This window comes from Capricornis sumatraensis, chromosome 7, assembly GCF_032405125.1.
Source record: "Capricornis sumatraensis isolate serow.1 chromosome 7, serow.2, whole genome shotgun sequence".
NCBI lineage: Eukaryota > Metazoa > Chordata > Mammalia > Artiodactyla > Bovidae > Capricornis > Capricornis sumatraensis.
Genome location: NC_091075.1, coordinates 24,428,663 through 24,454,545, shown reverse-complemented (window position 1 = coordinate 24,454,545; position 25,883 = coordinate 24,428,663). Strand labels below are relative to the sequence as shown.

At 37.3% G+C, this 25,883-nt stretch overlaps 1 protein-coding gene across 1 annotated transcript in view; it reads right to left on the bottom strand.

The window, feature by feature from the left end:
* Positions 1–452: 452 nt before the first annotated feature.
* The window catches only part of CENPE (centromere protein E), a 77,027-nt gene continuing 51,596 nt past the window's right edge, over positions 453–25,883 (bottom strand). Inside the window, 14 exon segments of the mRNA XM_068975253.1 lie at positions 453–648; positions 3,190–3,476; positions 5,089–5,272; positions 7,067–7,164; positions 8,943–9,055; positions 11,166–11,351; positions 14,460–14,675; positions 16,863–17,066; positions 17,718–17,915; positions 19,854–20,072; positions 21,978–22,079; positions 23,837–24,127; positions 24,537–24,695; positions 25,311–25,601. Of these exon segments, the coding sequence (XP_068831354.1) occupies positions 557–648; positions 3,190–3,476; positions 5,089–5,272; positions 7,067–7,164; positions 8,943–9,055; positions 11,166–11,351; positions 14,460–14,675; positions 16,863–17,066; positions 17,718–17,915; positions 19,854–20,072; positions 21,978–22,079; positions 23,837–24,127; positions 24,537–24,695; positions 25,311–25,601 (2,640 nt within the window). The 3' untranslated portion in view covers positions 453–556.

Sequence of the window (25,883 nt, the reverse complement as noted above, 5' to 3'; positions counted from 1 at the left end):
TTCTGAAAGTCAACAGAGAAGAAGGGAGCAGGGCCAGATATACCCTGAGTATCCCACCAAGAAGCCATCAGTTAAATTACATGGTGCTGTGATCTGGAACAACTAATCAAACATTTACTGAATGTTCAAGGCACTAAAAGAGGAGTCTGTAATTTTGTTAATCAAATGATACTTTATATTAACTTACGACTTATGCTTAGAAATTCTCTAAGTCATATGTGGATAACTTTATATTAATAAAAATATATACATTTTATGTATACATGGAAAGATTGGAAATTTCCTTCAATAACTTTATTCTTTATAAAGCATATAAATAAATAAAACTTTTCAACTTCTAAAGGATTACCACGTTTAAGAAGAAGGTATACTGCTATCACCATTCTAGATTATGGGAATGCATCCCATTCCTTCATCTTCCCATCCTTGTGGCAAAGCGGGAACTGAACTGAAGTTGGACTGTGACATGCCTGCCAGGGATAGACACATCAAGCAATAAACACAGACACTTCCAAACGTGGAAGGCTGGGCCTCCAGAAACGTGGCAGGGCGGAGTCTACTGAGTCTTGCACTCTGGCACCTCTTTTCCTGACGACATTTGCCAAGGACCTCGCTGGGGATCCTCGGTCTCCACTTCAGCAGTTTGTTCTGAGGAGGAGGAAAAAAAACAATCAACAACAAAAGTAATCTTAGTGAAAACAAAGACAAAACGCAAATACAACTAAAGTGGAAAGGAAGCTGTGACAGCAGAGGCATGGGAAGAGTAAGTCATGGCACTTCAACACGGTCATTAATTTCCTTGTTAAAAAGGTAGACTTCGCTTCATCAGAGTTGAAGATGTTTATTCCCCATTTTCTCATAAAATGAACGGTTAGAAAAACCATACTGTACATAAAACCTAGAAGTAATAAATTTTTAGTTGGAATCCATCAATCTGAGAAGCAAAGTAAATCAAACAGATTAGCTGAGTTTGATTTTCTTTTGTCCTATTTTTAGGGAAAAAACTAGTGTGCTATACAAATACTATGTATTTTAGAGAATACTTAGCCATCGTTGGAAAGCTTTCTTTGAAGCTTTAAAAAAGCATTTTAACTGCATCTATTTACTTATAAGTAATAACTGTTTTAAAATTATATATGCATAAATCTAGGATAGCTGATCTTGAGATAATGAAAATTTCCTTTTATAGTTAAAATTAAAAACTGACATTAACTTTTTAGATTAATATTTTATTAATACTAATTCAAGGATTATGTCCTTTAATTCTGAATTGGTGAATTTCTGATTTATCCCCCCAGCCTTTTATTTCACTTAAAAATGGTAGCAGAAAGATCCATGTATTGATAAAAAGACTTAAGCATTTTTATTTGCAGTTGGATTAGTTCATATTATGCTTGCGCCTTTGGCACTGTCAGATAAAATCAAAAGGTGATTATAAAACATCAGTTTTTCCATAGACTCTTCTAAAATGGCATGTGTATGTGTGTGTGTATACACCAAAAGCTCTATGGAAGTGTTAACTAGTGGAAGCTCCTTAAGTGTTTGTTAAATACTATTCAAAGAGCTTAATAGTTTCAGTTTTTTTTTTTTTTTTTCCAAATTGCTTTGTTCTTTACTATCTCCCTAAGAGCACTGTCAAGGTGCTGACTTAATTCCATTTTGATGTGCAGTTGATGAGAATGAACTGATTCCTTCTTTGTCACAGTTCCCATATTCTTTTCTGGAGCACAGAGCTCCAGAGGAGCCTGGAGAGAGAGAGAGTCCACGGGGTCCCAAAGAGTCAGACACCACTGAGCGACTAAAACTTTCACTTTTCAGAGCTCTCATACACCCTGGCGATCTTTGTTCAGAGCTTTAAATATCTGGCAGCTGCCTCTTTTGATGAAGCCTTTTTTGTTTTAGGTTTCTACAAATGCATAATAGGGTATTTCTGACAGGTGGATACCCTGTCACAAAGGGCTATGGCCATGCCCTCCTGGGCATTTGGTGAGAGAGGCTAAGACACCAGATTACGGAGCTTCTCCCGGCACGCTCCCCACCTCTGTGGACAGTGCCTCCGCAGAGCTGGGCCGGATGCCCGACATCCACTCCATCCAATCAGGCACTGAGCCTGCTGATTCTACCTCCAGATCGCTCCATCTGTCGCGTCTCCTTGACTCTGTTGTGCCTGCCCAAGTTCACGCTGCCCCCTTGCCCAGGCACCTGTTAAACTCTTCCTCCCATGATTTGTGGGGTTCCCTACAGCTGAGGCAATGTGTTCAAAAATGTACGCGCCATCACGCTCCTCTGCTCTTGTTTGAAATCTGAAGGCTTCCTCCATCTGCTCTCAGGGTCAAGTTTAAATTCTTTCACCCTCTCTACAGAGTCCTGCAGGTCTGGCTCTTGCCTTTCTTCTTTGGTTCACTGACTCCATCCACAGAAGCCTGCGTTCCTTGGGCTCTGGCCACGTCATGCTCCTTCAGCTCTTCCCCCGACTGTGATCCCTCCTACTCTGGCTGGGGCTGTCAATGTTCTATCTGTAAATGTGCTGTCCTCCTCTCTCTGTTCAGCTAGCTCCCATTAACCTGTTAGATCTCACTCCCCTTCTTCGAGGAAGACTTCCGTAATATTCCTAAAACAAGAGCCTACTGTAAGCCTCAGAGCCTTTTGCAGTCTAGAATTTTCCCTCTGACTACCTGACTGCTGTCTATACCTAGTACACTGTAAGCTCCAGGAGGACAGGAACCGCACCTAGTTTTGCTTGTTACTTCACCACTAGGGTGTAATATGTATCAGAGTTGATATTAAGGAATTCTGTTGACTGAATGAATGAGTAAATATACAAGTCTATGATCCGGCTTGTGTAAAATGAATATATAATCCTACTGGAAATACTGGCCCGCTGAATTCCTAAGAAAGTCTTTTTCAGTAAAAGTAGTTTTGTGTATAGGGTAGTGTCTTTATAGCCTTGGGAGTGTTGCTTGTCCATTCCAGGGAAAAGATGACGGTTTAAGACACAGGCTGCACTCAGGGTAAAAAGTGACTGCGCTTCAGAGAAACTTTGTCCCCCCAGAAAGCAATGAAGTCTCTGCCCTGTGGGCTTGGTCAACTCCATCCTCTCCTGTCGATACTTGCCCTGTGGGGTCAGGTGGTAAACAGAAGTTCCAACTGTTATCCCCCCATTTCTGAGTAACCAGTATATTTACCTACCTGGACAAAGGCCTAAACCTGAGTTATCAAAATAGCGAACTGGAGGAGGTACTGGCAAAGACTTTGACCGGTTATCAAAAAACCAAGATTTCGGCGACTCCTTTGGCACAGAATCTTGGACATTCCGTTCCTTGCATTGAGAAGACATATGGTGTCTCTTTTTAGAGGGTGTCCCAGTCACTTTAGGAGACTTTGGAGAATTCTCACAAGTTACTTCTTTGTGAACCTCTTTTTTAAGAGTCCTCTCCTTCCATGTCTTGACCTCACTGGAAAGATGATGATAATTGCTTAAATGTGGTGGTGGTAGGCGAGGGGGAGTAGGAGGGGAAAAAAGGAGACCACAAGACTGCAATTCCTGCAATGTATTCACATTTAAGTTAAAAAAAAATGTTTTTTTAAATTGTGGTGTGTGTTAAAATACACATAACATAAAATTTAGCATTTTATCATATTTACATTCTAGTTTCAACCTAATGATTCCTGTTTGGACTGTTTCTACAGTTCAGAAAATGAAATGAGGTCATTATAAACTGAGTAATTGTAGTAAATCTCCATAATCACAAGGGTTTGAAAAGAAATGATATCAGATTTTAAATGAATTGATGATATGATCTAGTGTATTTTGTGGCCATAATTTGATCAATTAGTTTCTGGGATAGATGACTCTAATGTATCTGTTATTTTAAGAGAAATAATTTGCGGTGCTTTTCTGGATTCATTATATTCTTGCTTCATAGAGGAAATGCTACCAGCATTGCTCTGGTTCCTCCAGAGAGAAACCTGGGCAACGATCCTAGGGCCCCTTCTTCCTCATACTTATTTCTCAAATTCATCTCCTTATTTTTATCTGCACTGGCACCATTCCAGTCCATGCCAAAACTATCTTTTGCTTGGGCAACAATAAACAAATTCCTAAGCTGGGGCCTCCTATACTGAGATCCTGTATGACCTCGGAAGGTCAGGGTCTCCTCCAACGGAGGCAATCCTTCCAGTACGTTTCGGATCCCCCTCCAAACGTCCTCCCAGTGACCTCCGGGGGCCTGTGCTATCGGGCCAGCTCCCTCTGGTATTTCACTGCGCCTCACTGTCTCCGTCTCTGCCCTTGCTACACCGGATGTCTTTCGGCTCCACCAGCAGGTGACTCTTTCGGACTCGGGCCATGTGCAGATGCCAGCCCCTCAGCCTAGAGAGCTTACCTGCCTCTCCTTTCATCTGGCCTGGCTTCTATTCAGTTTTCACACTGAATCTTAAAGATTAATCTCTTGATCAACACCCCTCCCCACACCAAGAGTTGATCTCTGTTATATACTCTTTCATAATGTCCTACTTTTTGATGTTGCTGTTGGCTTGACAGCACTCGCTATAAAGAATTAGTTATTTGTGGACTTTACGTATTAGTTTAATGCCTATTTTTCCTCTGTTGTACCACTGGCAGAGGTTAGTACAAGATTCTATTCTTGGGTAGAAGGCAAATAATTAAATTTGTTAGAAATGTTTACAAGTAAAACTAAGCAGCTACAGTAAGGGACCTAAGGGGCTCTTCCTTGAGTAGGGGGCTCACTGACTTGGGTATGTGGACTTGTGGTATATATGAGCTGCCCCCTCAAAGATCTCTTTTTTTACTTCCTGGTTCTTGGCTTAGTTAAACATAGGTCAGTTGATCGATGGCAAATATATGGAATGGTGGTACTGTATTCCTATTCTTTTTAGAAAAGACATATGAACTTTAAAAGTTACTTTTTCCATATTGTGTGAAGGATTATCAAATGCAAAAAATATTTAGTCGGGAAAAAGTATCCACCCCGCAAAAGAAAACTATAAAGACAAAACTTATGTGTTTACACCATTCTCCCCAACATGTAACAGACACAACTTCTGTATCATGTAAGGCGCTCTCACCTTGACAGTTCGTTCTTTTGCTTCGTGAGCTGTTCATTTTGCTGCTTTAACTTAGAAACTTCCTTTTCTAGCCGCATATATTCACTTTTCAGGATAAGAGCTTTCGTGCTTTGTACAATGCCACTGCCACCTCCACAGGTTAAGGGTTTATTTGAAGGCTGAGTATCAATATGTTCTGATAGCACTGTGGGACGCGAAAGCACAGACGGGTGGGGGATAATTTGAATAGCTCAAAATTAAAAAAAAAACAACACCACAAAACCCTAACAAAGGGCAATAAGTCATAGAAATAAAAATACCTTGACCACCCTCTATCTGGAAGTCAATCCTGACTCCCTTCTCCCTTACCTCACATGCCTATTTGGCCATCAATTTTCAACAGCTCTAGAATCCTCCTGCTTCTTTCTACCGATCAATCCCACTACCATAACCCTGTTAGTGTGGTTTTCCACGGCTGCAGTAAAGGATCCTCCCCAGACAGAGCTGTCCCTCACTAGTTGGTCTTCTAGTATCCGTGGAATCACCTGCCAGGCTTCTTCCTACAGTGTGTGTGTGTGGGGTCCACCCCCATTCAGTGAACTTCTAGTGCTCAATACATACTTGTTCACTAAATAAACCTGAGTTGATATTAAAGCATGCATTATTAAGGATTCTATACCGTGTGTGTAGAAGTAATGTAAGGAACTGCTTTGTACATTTTAGATAAAACTGCATGCAACTGTGAGGTGCTTTCTGACGTAGAATAATCCACTGGGTCACTGGCAATTTCTTAAAGAAGGGTGAAGGTGTGTGTGGGGAAGATACTCGATGTCCATTTCCTTTTGAGTGATTTTGAAATCAGGGACATGAAAGTCACAAATCAAGAGTACTTATAATGATCCTCCTGTAACAACAAGGAACTCTCAGGTCTGTTTTCATCTCTTGAAGTTGTTCAGGTTGGAGCTGTGATCACCTTAACACTATCTCTGATTCTTTACTCATTTACTTGGTGTGTCAGGTCTTAGTGGAGGCATGTGGGTTCTTTCGTTGTGGCACACGGGCTCTCTAGCCGTCGCACATGGGCTTAGCAGTTCTGCGGCATGTGGGCTCTCAGTTCCCTGACCGGGGATTGAACCTGCGTTCCCTGTGTTGCCAGGTGGATTCTTCAACCACCAGATCACCAGCGAAGTGCACTCTGATTTTTTTTTAATGAGTGGACAATAATACACACAAATATCATCCTACAGTTGCTAGACCTTCAAAATTTTCAGTGTGCTCACACATACAACTTTTAGTGTGATCCTTAAAACAATTACACACATAAGCTAAGTCAGGGCTGTCCTCAGGGTTTCACACAGCATTAAATGAGGGCAATCAATTCAGAGACCTGTCCTTGACTGTGAATTCAATGCTTGTCCTACTCTACAAAGCTGATCTAAGTACTGGTCAGCGTTTTCTCTTTATAAATGAAACACAAGAAACAGAGATACAGAAAAGGTATAGTTTGAGAGATATATAGGCAGAAATTTGATCGGAGACTTGAAGTCTGTTCCTATGATAAATTTCAAACAGCCTGCCAGTAAGAACAAGTGAGATAATATTTATTTTTACTGTGAATGGATATTTTTACTGTGCATATGGTTACAATCTATTAAGATATGTGCTTGTAATTTTATTGGGAAGTGTACTTCTACCCTGATAGTTGAGTCATTCTTTTATAATACTGAAGATATCTTCACTAATATGTAAAGATTTGATAATGCAAAAGCAAATTTCCTATTTTTTAAGAATCTATAATGGAGAAACTGTCAAGATTATAGGAAACTAAGGAGATATCACAGGATAAATATAAGCCCAATGAATTCATCTGAAAAACCGTTTTTTCTAAATCAGTGATTAACTTAGGTTTATTCTTGATTGTCATTATGTCCTCTTCAAACTGTTTAAGTGTACTGAAGTAAAATGGAAAGATCGGGAAGTATCAGCATTTTCCACTTACTTGAGGTATCTTGGGCCTGTTGGTTTCTTCTAAGATTCTCTTTCAATAGCCTTATAACTTCTTTTTGATATTCTACAGTGGCTTTTGTTGAAGCAATTCTATTAAGAGCAACAGAAATACGTAAAAACCCAGAAACACATTTTTAATGAAGGAATAAACACAACTGCTGTCAAGAATTTTCTAGCAAGACACATCATATCAACATAATGTTTATAGGTAGCAGTAGGTAACCCCTCATGATACCTTCCTGGTATTACGCACCTCACAGCTATTATATCATCAAATGGGAAATATTTTGTCTGGTTGCAGGAATGATTTTTTTTTTTTTAACATTGAGAAATCAATTCTATTTAAATTTCTGGAAGCTCAATAGCTATGAAAGGTATATTAAGTAAAGTTATACCTGGGGGCACCATAAAACAAGTAAATACCAAGAAGGTATAACAATCACCAGAGCATGAAAGCAAAAAGCAGCTTCTGTTCTAAAGTCAGGAAAGCACACCCTAGCTGCAGCTCTGGTCCAAGGTATTATAATCAAAGGTCAAATTCTGCTCACTGTTCCCTGGTAGAGACATTTTATGAACTGTTTGCTTAAGCATTAATCAGCAGTGATAGGTTGTAAGATACTCTGCCTTTTTTAGAGGCTGACAGTATCTGCTGATTCTATTCTGTAAGTAAAATTGCTTTTTATGATGAAGATCTTAACAGATATCATTTTTTATCACCGGAAGGCTGGTTAGAATGAATGAAGATCTGGAGTGCTATGTATTTGGCAAAATTACACATTATCATTAAATATTTATTAAAGATTTACAGGAAGAATAAAAAACGTTAAGAGCCAAGAGGGATAAGAAATCCTTTAATATAAACCAATCCTTTTATTGATTATGAATGTGAAGCCCAGAGAGATAACCAGCTTGTTAAAGGTAATATTTCATTAGAGGCAATCTATTTCTAATTTAGTTCCCCTGACACTGTCTAATGGTCTTTTCATTATTCTATATCACAAGGAACTTTAGGCATGCTATTATGTATATGGTGTGTGTGTGTGTGTGTGAGTGTGAGTGTGTGTGTGTTAGTCACTCAGTTGTGTTCAACTCTTTGCAATCCCACTGACTGTAGCCTATTAGGCTCTTCTGTTCATGGAATTGTCTAGGCAAGAATACTGGAGTGGGTTGCCGTTCCCTTCTCTAGGGGATATTCCTGACCCAGGGATCGAACCCAGGTCTCCCACATTGCAGGCAGATTCTTTTTACCATCTGAGCTACTAGGGAAGCCCCATGTATAAGGTACTACATAAATAAATCAGTAAAAAAGAATACGCTCTTGGGTATTAGGTATTATAATTTAAAAGGAAATACAACTTTTCCACAAAAACATGACAGAAAGAATAAATAAAATAAATAAAAACCAACAGAAACCTTAGCAAACTGGAACCCACAGGTCTTTTTTTTTGGCCACATCTTGTGGCTTGCTGAATCTTACTTCTCTGGCCCGGGATTGAACCTGGGGCCATGGCAGTGAAAGCACCAAGTCCTAACTATTGGACTGCCAGGGAACTCCCCACCACAGGGTTTTTAACATTCACTTTCAAGCATAAAAAGGGTATTTTAAAGCTATTTATACAAAATTAGCAAAAAGCACCCCCCTCCCGAAAGACATAGTGTTAGCAACCAGGATTGTGCTTATTTTAAAACCTTTACGTATGTAATGAGAATTTAATAAATTTGAAATCTGTGAGTGGCTGAATTTATTTTTAGAAAAGCAAATAATAATGTTTTCTTATATTTTAAAAACTTAACTAATGCAAAGAAATTTATATAGTTAAAGGAAATTTAAGCTGTTAAAAGCACGTTCAGTTAAGGCAGAGACATACTCCTTTTCAAACTCCTTTGCATTTTCCATCTTCTCTAGGTCCACTTTCACCAACTTCATTTTGAGATCTTCAATTTCTTCTTTATAAGGTTTAGCTCCTAAAGCAGCTTTGTCCTAAATGTTTTAGAGAACAGAAAAATACAATAATTTTAGAGAAATTCTGAAGAGCTGCCTTGATCTGGCAGGAACATTTGGAAACAGCAATCTTTTAATATATGAAAAGCAGGGGAGGCACAAATTTTAATCCTGAAATGAATAACATAGATATCTGAGGTAAAGTAATTGGAAGCGAATATGTATTTAGAGAACATATGATTTTTGTTTCTTTCAACAAGTTTTTTTCCCAATTTAAAACAATCTACCTAAACAAATGAAACAGAGGTGGAAAACAATGAAATGGAGAGAGATAGGTTAATCAGGAAAATGAAAGAAAAAGATGTCAGTAAAACAATATAAATATCAAACTGGAATCAAATTTAAGGCACAAAGTATCACTCAGCGTTGTTGAGGATTTTTTAAAACTTTTTTGTTTATTTTTGGCTGCACTACATGGCGTGTGGGATCTTAGTTCCCCAATCAGGGATCAAACTCACATCCCCTTGCCGTGGAAGCACAGAGTCTTAATCACTGGACCACCAGGGGATTTCCCTGCTGAGGATATTTTATAGTCAAAGATGGTCCATCCACCAACTTGGAACTCAGGCTTTCACATAAGCTAGAGAAATAACCTTCCATCTTATTTGAGCCATTGCATTTTTGGTTCCCTTTTTTTAATAGCAGCTAGCATGTCACATTAATACACTCTCCTGGATTCTCTCTTCAAAGGACAACTGTTTAAAAATTAACTAAGCCCATGATATCCTTTAGCCAAAATCCTCTGATGAGTTCCCATCTCACTCAGAACAAAAACCAGAGGAGCCTGCAAGACCCTTCATGATTTGGCTCTCTGCTATTTTTCACCTCCTTTCCCACCTCTATCCTCTTGCTCACTCTGCTCGGGAGACACTGGCTTTCTTGTGGTTTCCTGAACATGTCCAGACTTTCTGTTTCTGTGTTGAGACCTTTGCGTTTGCTACTTCCTTTGCCTAGAAGGCCCTTCTACCGCACTGCTCACCCATCACTTCACGTCACCCTAAAGGTGTGGCCCTCTTCAGTAACCCTTTATAGAATCACATCTCTTTCCCTTACACTCCCACTTTATTCAGTATCCCCGTACCTTGTCTGGGTTAATTTTTCTCCATTGCATTTTCCACTATTTGACACACACACATATATTTCATTATTTTCTCACTTCCTGAATGATAATGTAAACCCCTTGAAGGAAGGGAGAAACTTTTTTACCCCAATGCTATACATGTGGCATCTAGAACAAGGGCTAACACATAGCGGGTAGCCACAGATATTTGTTGAATGAGTAAAAATGTGGTCATTAAGTTATTTGAAATATTAGTCTCAAAATTCTAAAGCTTCACAGTGAAATTTTTTGGTTTTTAGCTATATTATCACAAAAACAAAAAATATTATTTTCTCTTGCCTCTCTGTTTTATGTCTCATTGAGTGAGCCTGAATTTTTAGAACAATAAAAATGGAAAGAATAGACATTCTTGACTAGTTCCCAATTTTAACTACAATGAAGAGATACTGGAGCAGAGATAACACAAATACCTATTAGGATTGGACTCAAGTAAAAGAAGAATGGGAAGTGGCTGGGCTAAAACAAAAGGGAATGGTAAAGACACAAGGAACGAGGGCACAGACGGTGTAACGGCACTCGGGGTCAAATATATTCATGCTACTGTTCTTTAAAAAACAGGTCAGAGGCAGCTGACAGGCTAGCAGGTGGGACTCAACAACAAGGGACTAAGTGGAAGAAAAGAGAATTTTAAAATGTACTTATCTAATAAAGAGTATTATTTGGATCTGAAGCTTTTTAGGAAAAATAAAAAAATATACTTTAAACTATAAAGAATAATATTTATATGTCTCTTAAACACGATTTTTTTAGGAAGACAAAAATAATTTTGGATGAAAATATATTCCTATATTTCATTTCTAAGTTGTCACTTGCTTTTTAAAAGTTTTGAGTCCTGAACTTCAGATATGCATAGATATTACAAAGTTGAAGTAAAAGCTGAGTCCCAAATCATCTGCCAAATTCAACAGTAAATGAAAACAAAAAACAAAACCCCACTCTTATATTTGTAAACTGAGATTGTTAAATTACCTGAAGTACTTGGATCATTTCTTTTGTTTTTTCAAGGCATTCATTTGATTCATTAACTTGCCGCTGAAGTTTTGCTATTACATCATTAGTCATCTCAAGTTCTTTCTGCATCTTCATAATCTTGCCCTCTTTATGCATAGCACTTTCTTTAGCTTCACGGAGTGAGGTCTCCAGCGCTTGAATTTTCTATTAGAAAAAGTACACGTTTAAGGTCTGCCATAAAGACAGTCACAGAATATAAGACAAAGATAATCATATACAGGTATTCATTTTCAGAGATCGCATTAACAGAGGATAAAAGAGAAGAAGCCAAATGCCAATTTACACATGTATTTTTTTTTTTTAATTTATAAGCTCATGCTTTTTGAGTTAAAAAATACCCAGACTTTACATTATAAGGTTTAGTGTTTATTTACTAGTCAGCATGGTACCAAGCATTTTAAATAGGCACCTACATTTTAAACGAACACAACTTAAGAGCTGATAATTAGCTCTTTAACATATCTTTTCCTTTATTTTTATTATCAAGTTTTGAACTTGAAAAATAAAAGCATATGGAACAATTGACGAAGAGTAGCTTTTCCCACTTCAGTACCCTGGCTGACCCTAAGGTAACAACTTGACTCTTCCAGGTGTATCCTTCCAGAAGTTTTCTATGTGTATCTAAGCATACATGAATACTCAATTCATAAAAACAGTCACACACACAGTAGGAGCATACTAAACAAATAGTCCTGCATTAAAAAAACAAAAACAAAAACTTGACAATATTTTTTCCAGATCTTTCCAATTGTTGTTGTTCAGTACCTAAGTCATGGTTGATTCTTTGTAACCCCATGGGTGTAGCCAGCCAGATTCCTCTGTCCACGGAATTCACTCCATGACAAGAATACTGGAGTGCGTTGCCATTCCTTTCTCCAGGAATTTGCTCAGATTAATGTCCATTGAATACCAGACCACCTGACCTGCCTCCTGAGAAATCTGTATGCAGGTCAGCAAGCAGCAGTTAGAACTGGACATGGAACAACAGACTCATTCCAAATAGGAAAAGGAGCACATCAAGGCTGTATATTGTCACCCTGTTTATTTAACTTCTATGCAGAGTACACATGAGAAACGCTGGGCTGGAAGAAGCACAAGCTGGAATCAAGATTGCCGGGAGAAATATCAATAACCTCAGATATGCAGATGACACCACCCTTATGGCAAAAAGTAAAGAGGAACTAAAAAGTCTCTTGATGAAAGTGAAAGAGGAGAGTGAAAAAGTTGGCTTAAAGCTCAACATTCAGAAAACGAAGATCATGGCGTCTGGGCCCATCACTTCATGGCAAATAGATGGAGAAGCAGTGGAAACAGTGTCAGACTGTATTTTTTTGGGCTCCAAAATCACTGCAGATGGTGACTGCAGCCATGAAATTAAAAGACACTTACTCCTTGGAAGAAAAGTTATGACCAACCTAGACAGCATATTCAAAAGCAGATATATTACTTTGTCAACAAAGGTCTGTCTAGCCAAGGCTATGTTTTTTCCAGTAGTCATGTATGGATGTGAGAGTTGGATTGTGAAGAAAGCTGAGTGCCGAAGAATTGATGCTTTTGAACTGTGGTGTTGGAGAAGCCTCTTGAGAGTCCCTTGAACTGCAAGGAGATCCAACCAGTCCATTCTAAAGGAGATCAGCCCTGGGTGTTCTTTGGAAGGAATGATGCTAAAGCTGAAATTCCAGTACTTTGGCCACCTCATGCGAAGAGTTGACTCATTGGAAAAACTCTGATGCTGGGAGGGATTGGGGGCAGGAGGAGAAGGGAACAGAGGATGAGATGGTTGGATGGCATCATCAACTCGATGGACATGAGTTTGAGTGAACTCCGGGAGTTGGTGATGGAAAAGGGAGGCCTGGCGTGCTGAGACTCATGGGGTCGCAAAGAGTTGGACACGACTGAGCGACTGAACTGAATGTCCATTGAGTCGGTGATGCTATCTATGTAGATCTCTCATATTTTTTTCATGGATACATACATCCTGTTTCATGGAAATCATCCACTAATGAACATTTAGGTGATTTCTAGTTTTTTTTCCAGGTACCAAAAATACTGGAATTTAAATATCTGAATTTGTTCATATTTATAAAATTATTCACATACATATACATGCAGTTTTTCTCAGAAAATACATTTCTTTTTGGCCTACCCAGAATTTATTTTTGTTTGAGTGAGGTGGAAATCCAGATATTTTTTTCCCCAGGTGTCAAGCTGGTTGTTCTGAATCAAATATTAAGTAAATCCTTTTTTCCTCACTGAGTTGATTGTTAACCATCATGATATACAAATTCTCAAACTTTCCTGAGTGTAAGGAATTTTGTTCTGTTCCAATGCTCTATTTATTTATTCCTATGTCATTACCAAACTATTCTAATTTGGCATAATTTCCAAACTAATAGCATATGATTTTTATCTGATAAGGCATGTCCTGGCTCACTGCTTCTTCATCTTTCTGCTTTGTTAGATGGGATTTAAATTTCTGCCAGCTGACTGAGGTCTGTAGTAATCAATACACCAGTCTACTCTATACTAGTGACCTTCTGGTTTCTGCTGGTATTTATTAAACTAGTGGCTGTTGTTTTATTATGAGTGTTTATTTCAGTAAAAATGATCAATTATAACTTACTCTTGGGCTCCCCACTAAGTCATTTTGTGTGATAATAAAATAAAATACCATGTTTGCTTTACAGAGTCCCAGTAAGGGTAAAGTAATTGAATTATTCAAGTAACATACTGATTCTTCTGCACAGGTTAATCTGCTTACAAAATCTTTTTTTAGCCTCTTCCATTTTTGATTATAACATTAACCAATATGAAAAATATTGATGATAATTAGAGAAACCCTAAATTGCTCTTTCTCCCAAACTAGTTTTATATAAAGACACAGATTATAGTTTAATAGGAAGTCACATGATTTAAGAAGCTTGCACTGTACAGTAATAATACTTTAAGTGGTGTATGCATCTAGTAATCAAATTAAGCTATGAGTTACTTCTGCTTCATAATCCAAAGGAAAGATCTTATATAACACCTAGCTGTTTAATTAGCTAAATGATAGCCACAATAGAACTCTTATTTAAAAAAACAAGCCCATCACACGTATGCAAAGATAGCCCATGTTCTCTAACACATTCAATACTGTAATTTTGCTCTGAAATGCTATGTAAGACATGTTATATATAAATGTCATATAAGATGTTAAAGGCATTTTAAGACTTTGATGAAACTGCAAATTGAAAAACTTAAAGGACACACCTCTGTGACTTGCTGTGTAGCTCTTGTTGTGACATGAAGATTCCTGTCTTGTGTAGTAGGATTAACAAGAGCACCAGAGGTCAGGGAGAGCTTCAAAGTTTGGTAGTTTTTAAATAGTTTTTGATTGTTTTCTTTCACTGATTTCAGATCTTGTTCCCATTCTTTGGCTATGGTAGCATTTCTTTCTTCAAACTCTGTTAATTCATTCATTATAGCCTATTGGATTGTAAAAACACCATTATAGCCCTCAAATGAAATGAATTACGTTAAAAAAAAAAAAGGAAAACATTATGAAAATACTAGAGTTGTAGGACAAGGCATAGGCTGACACCTATTATTCAGCACACTCCAGAATAGAACTTTAAAAGAATGAACATTCTTTGTGGTTCAAATCAGTTCCTGAAATTTCAAATGACGTTGGATGTTGGTGATGAGAATAAAACTGTAAGGGCTGAAGAGCACCTGTACTGCTTTGCAAGATGATAATCTCACTGTATTGGATCCCAACTGAAGAATTACGCAGGTTAAAGTTATTATGCACGTTATGACATATACCACATCATACATAAACTGACATCTAATAGCAGGACATACCCAGTAAACTTAACAACAAGCTGTTTTCATTCTAAACCTCAGTGCTTATAGGGAAAATCATTCACTGACTTTTCGTAATTAATCTGAAAACCCTGTATTTCTGTGCAGGGAATAATGATCAACCAGTGTGTTCTTTTTACATCAAAGCCTAACTAGCTCTGAAATTACTCATATCATACTTTTACTTCCTAACTTCTAAGGGATGTACTTTTTGCTGTCATCATGGATGCCTTATTGGTCTTACCTATAAATTTCTTGGTGGCTTTATGGCCAATGTGTCAGAGTTGGATCCTAACTTAGCTGTGTTCTTGCCAGCATCCTGGATGCTCCATGGCTCTCAACTAGGACCTCACACTACATAGAACTACCAGCTGCTTCTTTCAGGGTGCTGGAAGAAGCCACATATTCATGCTGGTCCTCACTGCAAGAGTCCCACATTCTTTTTTCATTGAAGTGTAACTGATTTACAATGCTGTGTTAGTTTCAGGTGTAGAGAGAAGTGATTCAGTTATACATACATACCTATCTTCCTTTTTCTTCAGATCCTTTTCCCTTACAAGTTATTACAAAATACTGAGTACAGTTCCCTGTGCAGAACAGTAGGAACTTGCTGGAGGAATTCCTGCTTTTTGATCACAACTGGGCCTTCAACATTACAAGAACAACACTTAATTATGTGGAGATTACCTTATCCAAACACTGGCTATGCGTTTCTCCATTGACTGTGAACTATTTTTTTTTTTTTTTTTAAACAACTCATTTACTATTTTGCTGGCCTGGACTATTTAACAAATGGATGAACAATCCAGTCACAGGCAATTATTTTTTTTAGAAACATTATCTATATTTCAATATGATTAAAGTATTGTTTCCGGATGAAGTTAAAGTCTTTGTTTGGAAATAACTACCCAAACATAGAGATATAACACTAATATTAAACGCTGTAATATTAATCCAGGTCCCTCTGCTCCAGTTACTTATGGTGGTTTAGTCACTAAGTCGTGTCCGACTCTTGTGACCCCATGGCCTGTAGCCCACCGGCTCCTCTCTCCATGGGATTTCCCAGGCAAGAATACTGGAGTGGGTTGCCTTTTCCACCGATTTCCTTCTCCACTGGTTACATGCAGTAACAAGCCATTTTCTCATTACTGCATATTTTTCTAGGTATACGAGATAGGGATTACTTCAGAAAGTAGAATGAATATTCTGATTAGTAAAAGGTGAAACAATAAACTGTGTGAAAGCGATGTTGGTTCCTATGAGTCTGTTCCCTAGGGCTGGTCTGGAACGATGATCACAAACCACAGTGTGAACATCAAAGCTGAAGGATCCGGGCATGCGAGAGTGACACTGCTGAGTGAAAAGCCTGTGCGGCCTTACTAATGAAGCAGCTGATTAGCTGTCCAGGGGTTTCCTCTAGCTGCTGCCTATAGCCCTGAAACAGGCTCTGGGCTCACACTGTCGGGGGCTGCTTGGAAAAAAGGCTCAGTTCCTACAGAAGCAGCCCAAAGTGAGAATAGAAAGAGGAAAATGGCAAGAGGATTTTTTGTGTAAAAAATTGATTGCTACACAGCAAGATTTTATCTTCTTTATAAGCATAAATACATCTTTAATTATCCTAAGGAAGCATAATACATTAGAGGCAGAAGATGTTTTACAGTCAACTTTTTTCACAAAGCACACGCAAGTAAATTTTAAGAAAATACTTAAAATTAAGTTGTTCTTAGATTTTTTTAAACAAATGAGGTAGAAAAATTAAAGCAGTCAACAAGAAGAAGAATGAGGTGGCACAAGAAAATGACTACTTACCGTTGTTTTCTCATGATACAAGTTGTTCACTTGACAAATACTATCATTTTCTTTCTGGATGACATTTTTAAGCTTTTCTATATCAAAATGAGCATTCAACCACTCTTCCAAAAACCGAGTCATTTCTTTTCTATTACTTAGTACTTGCTGAAATTCAGTCTTTATGCTATGGAAATCACTTTCTGAAAAATCCTTAAGAATTTCCTGTGAAAAATAAGCAATGACTCACCTGAACATTAGAAAAGTTTTAATATAAATATCATAAAAAGGGAAAAATACCTTACTGAACTTTATTCTTAATATTTTAAAGTAAATATAATTTTAATTTAAAACTAGTTATTGATAATAAAATTTTGGCAGTACAACCTGTGTAACAAAGGCAAGTCTACAAATCCTGCTCAAATTAAAGCCCCTCAAAACTATACATCTATGACTAATTTATCACAATATATGAACTGTCTCTGGATGTTGCTTTCTGGGCACATAACAGGCTGCACATGGTTTTGGAAATTGGATGCTGGCCTCATACTGCTGAGTAGGACACTCCATGTGGAGTTGTAATGAAAATGTTTCTGACTCCCAGTCACAGATCTAGGAGGTTTCAGAAGGCATTTGGAAACTTATTCTGGGGTTCCATGAATCCCCACTTGATATTACATCTATTTTCTGTGTCTGTGGGGTTCTGAAAAGACGCTACACTATTATCTGGCACCCTTCACACCTCAATCAGCTGTCATTCTGCAACTGATTTTTAATTTTTTGGTGAGTAAAAATGACTCTAAATATATGCAAAGGTACTTTTCGACTTGATAAAAGGCCTGACATCTAGTTAAACCCAGTTTAAACAAAGTATACTTCGATATGTAGATCCATGCTCTGGTTCAATTTGAGGTCCCTTGATTCTCTAGGTGGTACATCATAATCTTCTTGAAAGTGCTGTAGTTCCATTAGCAGTTCATTTTGCTTTTCCACTTCATCAATAAAAGCCATTTCAAATTTATTGATGGATTCATGTTGTTCTTCCTTTGTCCTTGCAACATAGCTTAGCACATACTTGCAGAGAAACATAAAACAAATTGGGAAGTGAAACTTGTACCATGTTTAGAAGAAGTTTTAAACCCCTGAGACTAGGAGGCAGGATGGCATCTCTTGTTTATCTATGTTCCCTGGTTAAGTGAGGAATGAGGAAAGAGCCACTCTAGTCTCAATGTTCTCTTCTCAGCAACTTGGGAGGATAACTCTCAGGCCTCTCTCTAGTTCTGTATTTCTGACTTCCTCCTGAAATACACTTCACAGGTGTCCTACAATCACCTCAATTTCAACAGGCTTAAAATCGACATGATTCCTTTCCCTAGAAACCCATCTATGTCTATTATCCTCTTTTTGGTTAATTAAATCATCAACCACCCAGGTTTCCCAGCTAGATACCTGAGATTATTTTCAACATCTTCTGCCTACCTTGACCAGGTAACAAAAATGGGTATGACATGTCTCAAGATTTACTTGTCAAGTGTATTTAGATGTCTGGCTTTAAGGTGATAATAATTTGAATACCATATGCTGCGTGGATCTCTTTAGTAAGTTCTGGATATCTGATTGCCAGGGTTTGTGGAAGAGTATCAGGGCCTGCAGGGCATTTTACCAAACAGGAAGGCCAGATACCAGTTCCCTACTTCCCCTAACTTCCACCATCCCTTAATCTCTTATAATTTGGCCTCTTCCTTAATCACTCAACTAAAACCAGTCTGACAGAGGTCACCAGTGAGCTCTATTATCAACAAATTGGGGGGATCTCTTCAGTCCTTATGCCGGCTAACACATGTGCCCTCTTGACCACTTCATCTCTGGCAGACTCTTTCACTGACTTCAGTGATAGCACTTGTGCTTGGTTCTCTTCCGCCACTTTGACTTTTTCTAACATTGAACCCATGAGCTGCTCTTTTCTGCTACTGTCTCTTGAAGAATTACCCCTTCTGAAGTGCTTATTGTATCTCCAACCTCTTATTCCTCTACTATGCTTTCTGGGTGATGTTACTCACAGATGTTGTGCAATGTGCCACCTATACGAATCCCAAATCTTTGTCTTTAGTCCTGACATTTCTCCTGACAAGTCTCAGACTCTCAACTGAATGCGTACTTGGTCTCTCTTCTTAAACATTCTGTCACAGGTATTTCTACCTCAAAACATCTCAAACTGAACACCTAATCTCTTTCCCCTCTTTATTTGTTAATGGTAACACTGTCTACAAACCTGGCTAAGCCTGAATTTTGATTCTCATTTTAAACTTCTCCCCCTTACCTCGACCATCAGTCACATGGACTACTATCTCAAGCTGTCACAAGTGTGTCCCCTCCATCCCAAGAATCCTTCCCTAGTAGTAGTATCATTGTTACAGCTTATCTGGACCCAGTGCAACTGTTTCTGGCCACAAACTCATTTCTTCTTTGTCTATAGGGAAGTATCTAAAATAATAACCTGATCATGCCATTGCCAGCACCTTAAAATAACTATCCAATGGCTCTGCCTCATCTACAAAATGAACGCCAAGCTTTATCGCTTAAGCCAGTCTTATCTTCTCTAACTTTTTATCTGGTATGTCATACAATCTAAATATACTTCTATAACAAGGCTTATTACCTGTTTATATGTCTGCTTCACTCACTATGAGGTTCTTGAGATGGTATTCACATCTGTCTCCTAAATACCTGGACAGTGTCTAGGTCCACAGGCAAAGCTCAGGTTTTGTTGAATAAACAGGTCCTAGGTGCACTGAGGGTCTTGCACACTGTTCTTAGACCCATGCAATCTTCAATTTAATAGTGAATATGCTAACTCTCAAAAAGGGAAAAGTAAAATAAGCTGTGTCTGACTCTTTGCAACCCCATGGACTGCAGCATGACAGGCCAACTTTCAAGGTAGGACTTAAACACGTTGTTAGTAATAGAAATTTACAGCAGTATTTACAAAGATATCACTTAAAAAGATGGTACCTGAAGTTTCATTACGACTCTATGAAATTCCATGGAACACCTCTGGTTTGCAGTGAGAAGTTTCTGGATTTGTTTGGTTTGTGGATATGGAAGTGAGAGGTTTGCTTTTACTCTAATTGAAAGCTCTTTTTGGGTTTCAATTTCCTTCTTCAAGTCAAGAGACAATCTATTTAAACATTCATAGTGATTATCCATCGCTGAGTATTTCTTAAGAAGCTCCTAAAGAAAATTAGAATTTATTCAATGTACTAATTTATTTTAACAAGAAATAGTCCCAGCCCTAGAGCTGCAACAAAAAGATTTACTACTTCTTGTAGGAGGAAAATAAATTATGATGTTTGTGTTTAAAAATCAAAAGCAAACTTTATGGATTTTGGATTATAAAAATTACTGTGGAAATTAAAAAAAAATTAAACATATAACAAAGAAAATCAGAAACAATCATTGTTATCATTTGATGCATTTTCTTTTGGTCTTTTGAACATCCATGATTTGAAGGAGCATTTGTTTATATAAAGTCTGAAGGGAAATCTGAGTGAATTCAATCCAGTATGTATTGTAGCTCAAGTCTGAATGCTGTTTTACATTTACAGTGGGCAGTATGAGTGAGCAGATACGTGACCACGAATCAAACTAATTATCTGTCAGATTGGTGGAGCTTCTTCACACATTTCTATTATTTGCCTAGAGTCTAAGTTTTCTAACCTTTTATCAGAGTTTGAGTTTAGATTCCAGCTCTGCCACTCGCTAACTGGGGAAACACTGAGCCATTTTCACCACTATAAAATGAGATTACAATAACTGCCATAGAGTCTTCTAGAGGATCAAATATTAAATGACACCTGAATATATGCAATCTACAAAATATATAGATATTATTTTAAAGGAAATAAAAATTATATTTGTAAAAATGCTTCTATGCCCAAGTTTTACACTTTGTCAGACTTGATTTCAAATCCTTATTCTACTAATTAACTTGGGCAACCACTAAACTTCCTCTGAGCCTCAGTTTGTTTATAAATGAAACAATAAAACCTATCTCACGAGGTAAGTACAGTGCCTGCGTATGAAAGACAGTGAGTCTGGGCCCACAAATACAAATGATGAAAGTCCAGGCAGCTGAACCCTGGAGAATACAGGCAGAGGAACATCAAGTTGCTACAATCATGTAATAAATAACATGTTTAGTTTAGGGTGTTAAATTATGGAAGGGGCAGTTGACCACAACAAATTCTTTTTTGAATAATTTGAGGAAAAGCTAGATAGATGTTCATTAATCTGTGGATGCTGGGGGAGGGTGCTGCCTTTAGTCTTAGAATGAATCATATTATGGCATGGAGCAGCGCTGTATGTCATTCATTTGTACTTTTAAAAAAGGCATTCTCAATGCTGATTTCTGTTGGGAACTGTGCTAAGTGATATAGCCATAAGCAACACAAACAGTTTTTAGGGACTGCATTTTAACAGGGGCGACGATAATCCTGTTGGCTTTACCCTTAGTATATATTCAGAATCCAAACACTTTCTCACCACTTCCACTGCTACCCCTTTGGGCTGAGCCACTATCACCTTTGCCTGGATTACTGGAATTAGTCTTTCAATTGTCCTCCTGCTTCCACTCATTTTCAACCTAACAGAGCCATTTCTTTAAAATCTAAGTCAGATCATGTCTCTCTCAAGAGATCTCCATCTTAATCAGAGTAAGCCTGCAGTCCGCTTAAAGCCCCACAGCCTGCCTCTTCCTCATTAACTCCACACTTCTCTTCTAACTGGCTGTCCTCCTTCCTGAAGACCTTGGAACCCACCAAGCAAGCTTGTCTCAGAAGCTTTGTGCCTGCTGTTCCCTCCGCTTATAGTGCTCTTTCCCTGGACACAGGCCTGTGTGGCTTGATCCTTTACCTCTTTCAGCTATTTGCTCAAATACCACCTTTCCAGTGAAGTCTTATGATCACAAACGCCTCTGTTTTGTGTGTGTGTGGTGTATGCGTGTATCTATGTATACATATATATACTAGTGCTAGATTATAAAGTTTAGAAAAGTATTGAGCATTATCTATTCAATCCACGTTAGACCTCTGGAGGCGTACAAATCTTCATTTGTAACTTTAACAGGAGAACACTTACTTTTATCCTAAAGCACTTTTCTCTCAGGCTTCCTATAAGGTGTTGGTTTCCATCACATAGTAAGCTTTTTTCATATTTTACCTCTTTGTGGTTCTGTTGATCCTGCTTTGATAGAAAGAAATCAGCAAGACTTCAGCTGTAACTATATTCACATATGTTTAATCATATACTTTGATTACATTTTTATATCTTTTCAATAATAGAATTAAATATAACACATCTGACTTAAAGTAGTCTTAAAAATGCTCAGAAAATAAATAATAGTAAGTCTTCAGTGAGTGACCTCAAGTCATTGGAAAAAGTGGCAAAACCACATAATTTTGGAAGATAGGATCTGTTCCTTTACTACTTTTAGCTGAAAATTGGATTTTAGATATATTTCTGGTTCCTACTCTTCCAAATTTCTGCCTTACAATCACTGTTGCCAACTCGATATGCAAGTAAAACCAAGTATATTACTTATGGTGTTCTAAGTCCTGCTGATATATTCTTTCCAGAACCTTGGAACAGAAAATTCATACCCAGTATATATTTTGTATTTCTGATTAAAAGTGCAAAATAAAATATTGTTCAATAAATATTCATTGAATGAATTTAGTCTCTTTATAGATTTAGTTAGGGCCCACTAAAGATGATTTCCAAGTGTCTGATATTTCTACTGAGATTACAAATGATATTACTTCCCACTATTTCTTTACTAGAAGATAATGATGAACATGAAAATGAAATATGAGAATAAGAAAGATTTTTTACAGATTTCTTATTCATCTGAATTTTATATAGTGACTCAGTTAGGTTCTTTAACATAGGTGAATATTTATAAATACATATCACAAGAACTTCCTTATTTATACTTGTCTTTTTTCCTTCAAAACTCACTAACAAGAGCCTATGTTTAAAACTCTACTGGGCAGAAGCACAGAAATGAGATATTTAATCTTTTATGATTCTTCAAATATTTCTCCACTGAGAATAATGTCATTTCTTGGCTTAGAAATCCTTTAAAAAACTACACTGAAAGAAATAGTCTGCTTTATTTAACATTTTTTGTTTTTTTAAAACTAGAGAATTAAAAAGTATTTTCTGAAAAACAAAAACAGTAATTTGAAAAGATGCATGTACCCCAATGTTCATTTTACAATAGCCAAGATGCCAAACCAACCCAGATATCCATCAACAGATGAACAGATGAAGAAGATGTGGGACACATACACAATGGAGTATTACTCAGCCATAAAAAAGGAACTATAATCTGCCATTTGCAAAAAACATGGATGGACTTGGAAGGTATTATGTTTAGTAAAATAAGCCAGATAAAGACAAATATTGTATGATACCACTACATGTGGAATCTAAAAAATATAACAAACTAATGAATTTAACAAAAAAGAAGCAAACTCACAAATATAGAGAGCAAACTAGTGGTTACCACAGGGGAGAGAGAAGGGGAAAGGGACAATACAAGACTAAGGGATTAAGAAGTACAAACTATTACGTATAAAATTAGCTACCCAGAAATACTGTGCAGTATGAAAAAGATAATATTTTACAGTAACTATAAATGGAGTATAATCTTTAAAAACTGTGGATCACTATACTGTATATTACAACATATAATATTGTATATCTATTATACTTCTATTTAAAAAGTTCTTAACAACAAAAAAAGTGGTATTTTCTGAATAATATTTTGGCTTCTTTTTAAAACTGCATTTTCTATTTGTGTGAAAACAATAATTAAGTTTCCTTCATTATCCTTTACTGTTTGTAGACATAAATACACCACAAAATAATTGTCACTCTTTCCAAAAAAAGCTTGATTCTTATAGTTACTAGATAGGGAATGATTCTGAACTCACTCTAGCTAGCAGGTCTCTTAATTTTTCTCTGCATTGGTCCCTTTCCATTTTGAGAGACTCTTTTATCTGTCTCAGCTCATCTCTTTCTTTAGCTACAATTCTTATTTCTTCAAGGCTTTCATAAAGTTTCTTAGTCAAATGCAAATTATCCATTTCCACACTTTGCATAGATAAATTTTGGGCCTCAAACTGCTTCTTCAATTGTTTCATTTCATTCACTTTTTTATGAGTTTTACTGACATCTTCTTTCATTTTAAGAAGTTGAAGCTCTTTTCTCTTAAGTTCTTGTATCTTGACACAATTTTAAAACAAGTTAGAATACAAACAGAATTAATTCCTTAAAGAAAGTAAAATAGTGTCTATTTATGGTATACATACATATATATTTATATTGACATATCTGTATCTATGTCCTTTCTCATTTCATAAATAATTTTGGACAGTTACTCCCCCAGAGTTAGGGGCTTCCCAGGTGGTGCTAGTGGTAAGGAATGTGCCTGCCAATGCAGGAGACATAAGAGACACAGGGTTCAATCCCTGTATCAGGAAGATCCTCTGAAGAAGGGAATAGCAACCCACTCCAGTGTTCTTGCCTGGGAATCCCGTGGACAGGCTACAGTCCATGGGGTCGCAAAAAGCTGGACACAACTTAAGTGACTTAGCATGCACATGTTCCCTCAAAGAACAAAACAACACATACCTTTTTCTGTAATTCATCTTTTGATTTATTTAAATCCTTTTGAATATGTGAAATCTGAGACATCTTTTCTGAAACTCTCTCTCTCAATTTATCGATAGTCTCTTGGTGTTCTTTCAAACGGATATGAGCAATTTTTAGTTGTTCTTGTGTCTCCAGTTCCTTTGTTATCAGAAGAAATTGAGAAATATGAGATAAAGGCACATTACCTTTTCTTAACAATGAACTAGCTAAATCAAATCTTAAGAAATACATATTCACAGTTAGAAATAACCAACACCCCACTGCTAAATTAGAATAGTTCAGAGGGACATAAAGTCTAAGGCCCTGACGCTAGCCTCACCCATCCCAGTCCTGTACCATGCTCAACTCTGCCACTTATTTCCCACATTTCATACCATCTGGATATTTTTCTAAATCAGTATCATGTAAAGAGTGTCCTCTTCTTATGCTTAGTTTTCCAGTATACAGACGAACCCCACTTATCCAGTGCCTTATTGACAGACACTTGGATTGGTTCTGATTTTGTTCATCACATATGGTGCTGCAGTGAATGCTGTTGTATTTCTGCCCATACATGTGAATATACTGGCAGGATAAATTCCTACAAGTGGAACTGCTGTACCAAATGTCTATGCTAATAAATTTTTAAAATGCTATTGTCAAACTGTCTCCCTGAAAGGTTATAACATTTAAATTTTCATGAATAGCATCGATTATTTTCAAACTTCTTAGAATAAAAACGGTTATTTGGCAGGAAGGAGGAGGACAACTCACTCTAGCTGTGCTTCCTTGCAGGTCCGCTTTGAGTAGGTCTCTCTCCAGTCTGAGGGTCTCTTCCAGCCCCCTTAGGTTATCTCTTTCTTTCATTACAGATTTCATTTCTTCAAGGTTTTCATGAAGCTTCTGAGCCAAGTTTAAGTTCTCCATTTCTATTTTGTTCATAGTTAAACTCTGGCACTTAAATTCGTTCTTCAGTTGCTCAATGTCGCACATTTTTTTCTTAGTCTCACTAACTTCTTCTTTTAACTTTAAAAGTTGCTGTTCATTTGCTTTCAGTTCTTGGACCTTAAGATAATCATGGTAGGATTAATTGGATCATTTTTTCAGGGAAGGATTAAGAATAGTTTCTAAACTGATTAAGACAATAGTTATCCCATTTTACTCATTAATGTGCTGTAAAATTTCATACAGGATTTAGTGTCTTTTGTGATATAATATACATGACTACATATAATCTTACATGTATACAGCTCAGCTATACTCAACAAATGCATACAGCTATGTAACTAAAACTCAGACCAAAATATAGAACACTTACTTTACCTGTGTGCTCTTCCTAGAACAAAT